Source organism: Ovis aries, chromosome 7, assembly GCF_016772045.2.
Source record: "Ovis aries strain OAR_USU_Benz2616 breed Rambouillet chromosome 7, ARS-UI_Ramb_v3.0, whole genome shotgun sequence".
Taxonomy (NCBI): domain Eukaryota; kingdom Metazoa; phylum Chordata; class Mammalia; order Artiodactyla; family Bovidae; genus Ovis; species Ovis aries.
Genome location: NC_056060.1, coordinates 22,514,333 through 22,523,144, shown reverse-complemented (window position 1 = coordinate 22,523,144; position 8,812 = coordinate 22,514,333). Strand labels below are relative to the sequence as shown.

At 39.2% G+C, this 8,812-nt stretch overlaps 1 gene segment (V, D, J or C); it reads left to right on the top strand.

Annotated features, from left to right (window-relative positions):
- The first annotated feature begins 3,231 nt into the window (after positions 1-3,231).
- Positions 3,232-3,945, top strand: LOC132660166 (T cell receptor alpha variable 22-like). The segment is given in 2 exon segments: positions 3,232-3,377; positions 3,605-3,945. Coding segments are annotated over 2 exon segments (378 nt in total).
- The last annotated feature ends 4,867 nt before the right edge of the window (positions 3,946-8,812 follow it).

Here is an 8,812-nt window from a genome sequence, read left to right as displayed (position 1 = left end):
GTCAAATCTTCCTACCTAAGAACTAGTTATTTTTTATCTTGAGAAATGCCTAAAATGAGCTGCATGTGTTTGGCTACATAATGGGGTAAAAAAATTTTTACCTCTTTGCAGTATCTTTAATGGATAGACCAGGAAAAATACTATATTCTGATTTAACTTTTATTCAATAATAAAACTGTTTTCTTTCTTTTCTTACCCTTATGGAGAGGTGTTCTGGATTGGCAGGAAATTTTGGTTTTGTTTTCCCAAGAAAATGGGCCATGTCTTTCCATAATCACTGCTCTTACCTGTAAAAGTTGACATGACACTTTGAGACGAGTGTGGGATATCTATGGCTCTGCCACTTACTGGCTGTGGGGCATTATACACCAGTGTTGTGATCATCAATTTCCTCATAAGTACTTTGGAAGTAAATAAATAGCACTTACTTTACAGTGCTATTATGAGGATTAACAGTGTTTTGTGAATTGCCAGGCACCATGGATTAAAAAAATTAAGTTTGCAAGGCAGAATGACAGATTCAATAAGATACATTAAAAACGTCATCTGGGGGGTCCTGATATTCTGTGCAGCGAATATGTAAAGAACACAGTTTCCGTATTCAGGGAACTCGTTCTTGGGATGATGTAGAGCCAGTCACTAGTTCCCATAGCCATTGATCTTCATGAGCCACAACTTAAGAATCCACTCACCTACAACTTCCATTCAGAGAAGTAATTTTTATGAACAACTCGGACACTCTCCATGCTCCTGAGGTAATCTGTGCCTTCATAAAAACACACTGTGATGCTGAAGGCCATAATCAAAAGCCCTTGTTTGGGTATGGACTTCCCTGGTGGCTCAGATGGTAATGAATCTGCCTGCAATGTGGGAGACCTAGGTTTGATCTCTGGGTTGAGAAGTTCCCCTGAAGAACAGAATGGCAGCCGACTCCAGTATTGTTGCCTAGAGAATTCCATGGACAGAAGAACCAGGTGAGCTACAGTCCATAGGGCTGCAAACACTACTGAGCGACTAACACACACACACACACACATTTCTATATATGAAGTGGTGTCAGTGCTAGGTTTTAGTCCAAATGGAGACACTGTAAGTGTCTTTAGGCTTTCAAGATTAACTGTTGAAGGAAGAATGAAGATCTCTGAAACAGGAAAGGGATTAATAATTAGGGCCAGGGCAGAGGAGGGGGAGCAAGAGAATTTCTGGACAAGAAAATTGTTCATAATGCACTTGGTCCTGCTTTCTTATCACCAATTCTTATCTCCAAGTGTCAAAATGAAGCTTGAAATTAAAACAAGACAATTTATTTCATACTGCTGTAATTTTATAGTTTCATGAATCCATATGTCTAGGTATCAGGGACCAATATGAGCTTTTATTAATTTGTCCAGAAATTCTTTTCAACTTGATTGTTTCTCTTTTCCAAACCATACTGATACCTCATATAAGAATAGAAACTCAAAAATAAGAAAAATAAAAGCAAAGATAGAAGCAAGTAAAAAAAGGTAAAGTATATATGGAAAGAAGAGGGTGGAGACATAAGGAGTAAGAGAAAATGGCAGAAGAGTGTTTAAACTGGAAGTCGTTGTCTATATGAGTTTCTCACAGCAGCACTTGGGGCCCAGTGACTTTTTTGTGGGAAGGGGCTTTCCTGTGCATTGGAGGATATTTAGCAGCATCCCAGGCCTCTACTCACTAGATACTAGTAACACACTCTCCTTTCCCCAGCTGTGACAACCAAAACTGTCTTCAGATACTGCCTTTGGGGGGCAACTGGTTGTAAACAAACGGTTTATATGTTAAATTTATTGAGTAGAAGCTTCAAAGAGATGATAGAAAGATAAATAACAAATGTATGTTGATAGGAGAGAGATGATAGATGGATGAATAGACACAGTAGAGCTGGATATTTCATATAGGTATTTCATTTTATATATTTCATTATATGTGTGTGTGTGTGTGTGTGTGTGTGTGCGCTCATATTGGGCTTCCCTGGTGGCTCAGAGGTTAAAGCGTCTGCCTGGAATGCAGGAGACTTGGGTTCGATCCCTGGGTTGGGAAGATCCCCTGGAGAAGGAAATGGCAATCCACTCCAGTACTCTTGCCTGGAGAATCCCATGGAGGGAAGAGCCTGGTAGGCTACGGTCCATGGGGCCGCAAAGAGTCGGACACGACTGAGTGACTTCACTTTATGCTCATAATATAGATATCCTCAAAGTTTCTGCTCTCTCAATTTGACGTAGGGATCATCTAACATTCACTTCTTCAGTCAATTTTGTGTGTAATATTTCATATCATATATATATATATATATATACTGCCAATATATGTTTCTAACATATATATATATATATGTAAAAAAGACTGAGGAACTAAATATTTTGACTATTTCCTATTATTTCCTAGCATTTCCTAAATATTTCCTATTATGACTTTTTTTTATTTCAAGTGGCTATTTTTCCTAGACTGTTTCTGTGTCATTTGACATTAATACACTCAAAAAGTAAAATACATGGAGTGTAAAAAATGCAAATAGTCATATGTATTTGCATTAATTATATATATTTGCATAATATATAATGTGTATGTTATATATATCAGAGAAGGCAATGGCACCCCACTCCAGTACGCTTGCCTGGAAAATCCCATGGACGGAGGAACATGGTTGGCTGCAGTCCATGGGGTCGCTAAGAGTCGGGCACGATTGAGTGACTTCACTTTCGCTTTTCACTTTCATGCATTAGAGAAGGAAATGGCAACCCACTCCAGCGTTCTTGCCTGGAGAATCCCAGAGACAGTGGGCTCCCGTCTATGGGGTCGCAGAGTTGGACATGACTGAAGCGACTTAGCAGCAGCATATTATATATATATATATAGGTCATCACAACCCAGAAAACTCTAAATCTGATCATATCTGACATTTTAGCTTGGCCAATATCTCTTATCTATGGTTCTTTATAGATAAGAAACCATTTCTTTATTCTCCCTGTAAGGTATGGTCTCCCTATTCTTTACATGATATATTCTATATATACTCAGAGTTTACAGAAATAGATTCCTAAACACTAAAAAGACAACCCTTCCATTATCCCCAACATAATAACAGACCCCCACACACTCCCACAGACCACAGTGTGTAGAAGGACTAAGTCATAGATGGGTGGAGCTCCCACTACACAGCTGAGTGATGACACTTAGGCTTGGCTGCTGTTGAATCTCTCATGAAAACAATCAGACACACAGGAACAGAATCAGTCCCATGAAATTCAATATTTAAAGGAGCTTGACATTAAGGTGTGTCCCTGTAGCAAAACAGTAAAGAATCATGAAGACACAAAGAAGAGTCTTGCTGAGTCTCCTATGGATACAGATTTGCTGTGAGTTAAGAACATCCCAGGGGGAACCTGAAGGAACATCAAGATCACACCTAAATTTGGAAAGGAAAAATGTGGGAGGGTATGATGGAGGAAAAGAGAGAACACAAGTCTCTTGGACTGTGTCCACCATGAGGATGGAAACAAGAGGAAAATGCCCTCCACTTGGAAACAGCCACAGTCATTGTTCAGGGACCCTCACCTGTGCCTTTTTCTCTCTTTCTCAACAGGGCTCAGCGTGCAGATGAAGGTGGAGCAGAGTCCTGGGGTTTTGACCCTCCAAGAGGGCAGAAATTCTTCTCTGATATGCAATTATTCTATCTCCATAAGAAGCGTGCAGTGGTTCCAACAAAATCCTGATGGACGCCTCATCTCCTTGTTTTACATAGCTTCAGGAATGCAGCAGAAAGGAAGACTGAAATCCACAATCAATAGCAAGGAGCGTTACAGTCAACTCTACATCAGAGACTCCCAGCCTGGGGACTCAGCCACCTACTTCTGTGCTGTGGAGACACAGTGCTCTGCAGACACCTGCAGCCTGTACACAAAACCATAGTTGAGGACTTAACCCAACCCCCAGAGTTGGAGCAGATGCCCAATGTGATTAGAATTGAAATCTCATTGTCTTGCATCTCCTGATTCCTGCAGAAGGCATTTCTATAGAACTACAACTTGACACTGCAGAGTAGGCATATAAGCAGGTCTTCCGGAGATCTCTGTAACTAGGTAAAATCTATAGACTGATAAACTCTTTCCTATCTGATTCTGTCTTTCTGGACAGAAGTGAGCAGCTGGTTCAGTGTAGAGCAGAACCCTTGATCCCTCCATCTCTGAGGGCAAGAAAGCATCAGTCTCACCTTCTCTTCAACATCTTTTTATAGCTTACACTGGTACAGACAGAACCCTGGGAGAAGGTCTATTTTCCTTTTTGAATACACTTAAATGGGGAATAAAAGGAGCAAAAGAAACCAAGAGCCACTATTAGTATGAAGGCTGGCCAGAACTTTCTGCACACCAGATCAGAGACTTAGCCACATCCCTTGTGTTGTGGGGACACAGTTCTTCCCAGGCACCTGAAGTCTGAACCCAGATGTATGTCTGCAGTCCCCAAACCCAACACGAGATAGAGGTGTCTGAATGTTTTTACTGACACCTAACGTGGTATTAAGAAGTGACTCTGGATAAATCAAAGTGATTTCACTTTCAAAAAAAAAAAAAAGGAAATGCTGATGAATATTAAATTAGTAACTATCTCTTTCATTTCCTGAATAGAACTATTCCTAACATCCTAATCCCTAAATCAGAGAATCAGTGACATAGTAATTCTAGTTAGCAAATCTTAAGCCAGGTTATAAGGTTCTGTGTAAAAATGGTTATATTCAACCTGAATGCTGTTTATTCATAACCCATATTATTCTCATGCTTGAAGGGAAATCATAGAAAGTCAAACCTTTAAGTGTCAAAGAAAGACAATGCCATGCTCTATAATCCTTCACTTAATTTTGTTTCAACTTCTTACAGTGCATTTAATTGTTGATTTTGTTCATATTCAACAGTATTTACTTATATCATTTGTATCATTATCCTTTTTGTTATGTTTTGGAAGACCATTGGAGAAAAGCTAATTTCAAGTCATGAAAATGCTATTTCATCTTGAGAAAATGAGTCACAATTTTTGTACCTCATTCAAGAATCCTCAGTTGAGGACATATTTTCAACCCACTTATTCACAAGGTTTGTATATTCAATCATTCAACAAATATGCATTTAATATCTGTCAGGTAATGGATAAGGAGGTTTCAGTAAATAAAGAGTTCTTTCTCTTGTTGAATATGTAGCCCTTTGGCAAACAGATTTTTGACATCATACATTTCTTATAAAGTAAAATAGGATGAAATTTAATATTATAGAGGCAAATAGATGTCAGTCAGAGAGAGCTTCCTGGATTGTGTGATGCCTCAGTTTGAAGCTTACTAGTTTAATAGGAGTTAATTGGGCTAAAGACAAAAGAAGGTGGGAGGAAAGTGCTCCAGTTTGAGGAAAACCATATACATGTGGGAAGCAGACAGATGACAACTAATTTAAGACCTAAAATATAATTTGCAAGTGATAGAAACACTTCATGTTGTGAGGGACTTAAGATAAACAATAATAGTTCTTGAAATAAGCAGTCTTAATATTATGATGTGATACAGTAAAGGATATGAGGAACAAAAGTCACTAAGCACACCCACATACTCAGGGTGTAGAGGTAGGAATAACTGCATTGAGGACCAGTAAAAAGAATCATAAATCAGTTTTTTAAGGAATCTCCACACTGTTCTCCATAGTGGCTGTACTAGTTTGCATTCCCACCAACAATGTAAGAGGGTTCCCTTTTCTCCACACCCTCTCCAGCATTTATTGCTTGTAGAATTTTTGATCGCAGCCATTCTTACTGGCATGAAATGGCACCTCATTGTGGTTTTGATTTGAATTTCTCTGATAATGAGGGATGTTGAGAAAGAAATATTAGTTCTCTAGAAACCCTATTCTTTTTAAAAGCAGAGAACATTTTGAAATAAGCTGTGGAAGATATCATAAATACAATACATATGCATGAAACATTTTGACTATTGAATAAAAAATGACAGTTGCTTTTAAAACAGGAGAAATAGTGAAACAACTAAGACAGAAAGATAAATGCTTTATGATTTCACTTATATGTGAAATCTAAAAACCAGGACAAACTAACAAAGATAACAAAACAGAAACAGAGTTATGGATGAAGAGAATAAACAGAGCAAAACAAGGCATGAGGAGGAGGAAAAAAGAAATAGGTGAGATAGATTAAGAGGCACAAACCTCCAGCAGCAAAATAAATGAATCACAGATATAAATTGCATAGTGGAGGAAATATAGTCAATGGTTATGTAATATCTTAGTACGGTAAAACATAGTGACTAGACTTTTGTGGTGAGTATTTTGAAATTCTGAATCACTATGTTCTTTAAAAGATCAGATTGTGGTTACCAGGGGCAGGAGGCAGGGGGAGATGGAATAGGATGAAGGCAGTCAAAAGGTACAAAGTTTCAGTTATAAGATAACTAACTAAGTACTGTGAAGGTAATGCACAGCATAATAAATATAATTAACACTGCTGTATTTATACATAAAAGTTGAGAGTAAATCCCAAGAGTTCTCACCACAAGGAAAAACAATGTTTTCTATTTAATTTTATATCTATATGAGATGATGTATGCTCACTAAACCTTCTGTGGTAATCATTTCATGATGTATATGTCATTATGCTGTACAGATGAAACTTACACAGATCTGTATGTCAATTTCATCTCAATAAACCAGAAGGAAAAAAAAAGAGAGTAAATATGCTTTTTTTTTCAAGTGCTATCTTAAGAGAACAAAGATTTTCTGGCTATTCCAGAATAGCTGATATAGAATTATCTTCTAACTGTCAGTTCAGTCAGTTCAGTCACTTAGTCATGTCCGACTCTTTGCAACCCCATGAATCACAGTACTCCAGGCCTCCTGTCCATCACCAACTCCTGGAGTTCACTCAAACTCATGTCCATCAAGTTGGTGATGCCATCCAGCCATCTCATCCTCTGTCGTCCCCTTCTCCTCCTGCCTTGAATCCCTCCCAGCATTAGGATATTTTCCAATGAGTCTACTCTTTGCATGAGGTGGCCAAACTATTGGAGTTTCAGCTTTAGCATCAGTCCTTCCAAAGAAATCCCAGGGCTGATCTCCTCCAGAATGAACTGGTTGGATCTCCTTGCAGTCCAAGGGACTCTCAAGAGCCTTTTCCAACACCACAGTTCAAAAGCATCAATTCTTTGGTGCTCAGCTTTCTTCACAGTCCAACTCTCAAATCCATACATGACCACTGGAAAAACCATAGCCTTGACTAGACAGAACTTTGTTGGCAAAGTAATGTCTCTGCTTTTGAATATGCTGTCTAGGTTGCTCATAACTTTCCTTCCAAGGAGTAAGTGTCTTTTAATTTCATGGCTGCAGTCACCATCTGCAGTGATTTTGGAGCCCAGAAAAATAAAGTCAGCCACTTTTTCCACTGTTTCCCCATCTATTTCCCATGAAGTGATGGGACCAGATGCCATGATCTTCATTGTCTGAATGTTGAGCTTTAAGCCAACTTTTTCACTCTCCTCTTTCACTTTCAGCAAGAGGCTCTTTAGTTCACTTTCTGCCATAAGGGTGGTGTCATCTGCATATCTGAGGTTATTGATATTTCTCCCGGCAATCTTGATTCCAGCTTGTGCTTCTTCCAGTACAGCGTTTCTCATGATGTACTCTGCATAGAAGTTAAATAAGCAGGGTGACAATATACAGCCTTGATGTACTCCTTTTCCTATTTGGAACCAATCTGTTGTTCCATGTCCAGTTCTAACTCTTGCTTCCTGACCTGCATATAGGTTTCTCAAGAGGCAGGTCAGGTGGTCTGGTATTCCCATCTCTTTCAGAATTGTCCACAGTTTATTGTGATCCACACAGTCAAAGGCTTTGGCATAGTCAATAAAGCAGAAATCGATGTTTTTCTGGAATTCTCCTGCTTTTTCCATGATCCCGCGGATGTTGGCAATTTGATCTCTGGTTCCTCTACCTTTTCTAAAACCAGCTTGAACATCAGGGAGTTCACGGTTCACATATTGCTGAAGCCTGGCTTGGAGAATTTTGAGGATTACTTTACTAGTGTGTGAAATGAATGCAATTGTGTGGTAGTTTGAGCATTCTTTGGCATTGCCTTTCTTTGGGATTGGAATGAAAACTGACCTTTTCCCATCCTGTGGCCACTGCTGAGTTTTCCAAATGTGCTGGCATATTGAGTGCAGCACTTTCACAGCATCATCTTTCAGGATTTGAAATAGCTTCACTGGAATTCCATCACCTCCACTAGTTTTGTTCATAGTGATGCTTTCTAAGGCCCACTTGACTTCACATTCCAGGATGTCTGGCTCTAGGTGAGTGATCACACCATCGTGGTTATCTGGGTCATGAAGATCATTTTTGTGTAGTTCTTCTGTGTATTCTTGCCACCTCTTCTTAATATCTTCTGCTTCTGTTAGGTCCATACCATTTCTGTCCTTTATCGAGCCCATCTTTGCATGAAATGATCCCTTGGTATCTCTAATTTTCTTGAAGAGATCTCTAGTCTTTCCCATTCTGTTCTTTTCCTCTATTTCTTTGCATTGATCGCTGAGGAAGGCTTTCTTATCTCTCCTTGCTATTCTTTGGAACTCTTCTAACTGTAAACCACTCCAAAACTGGGAAAACATATGAAACAACTGTTTCCAAGGAGTGCAGACAGTGAAAGTTTGCCATTTGTGGAAGAAAGAAAGCCTGCAGAACGACTGCCACACTCACTAGACATCTCCCAGGGGATTTTCTAACCTTTAGCATAAGGACCTGGAGCCCCGCAG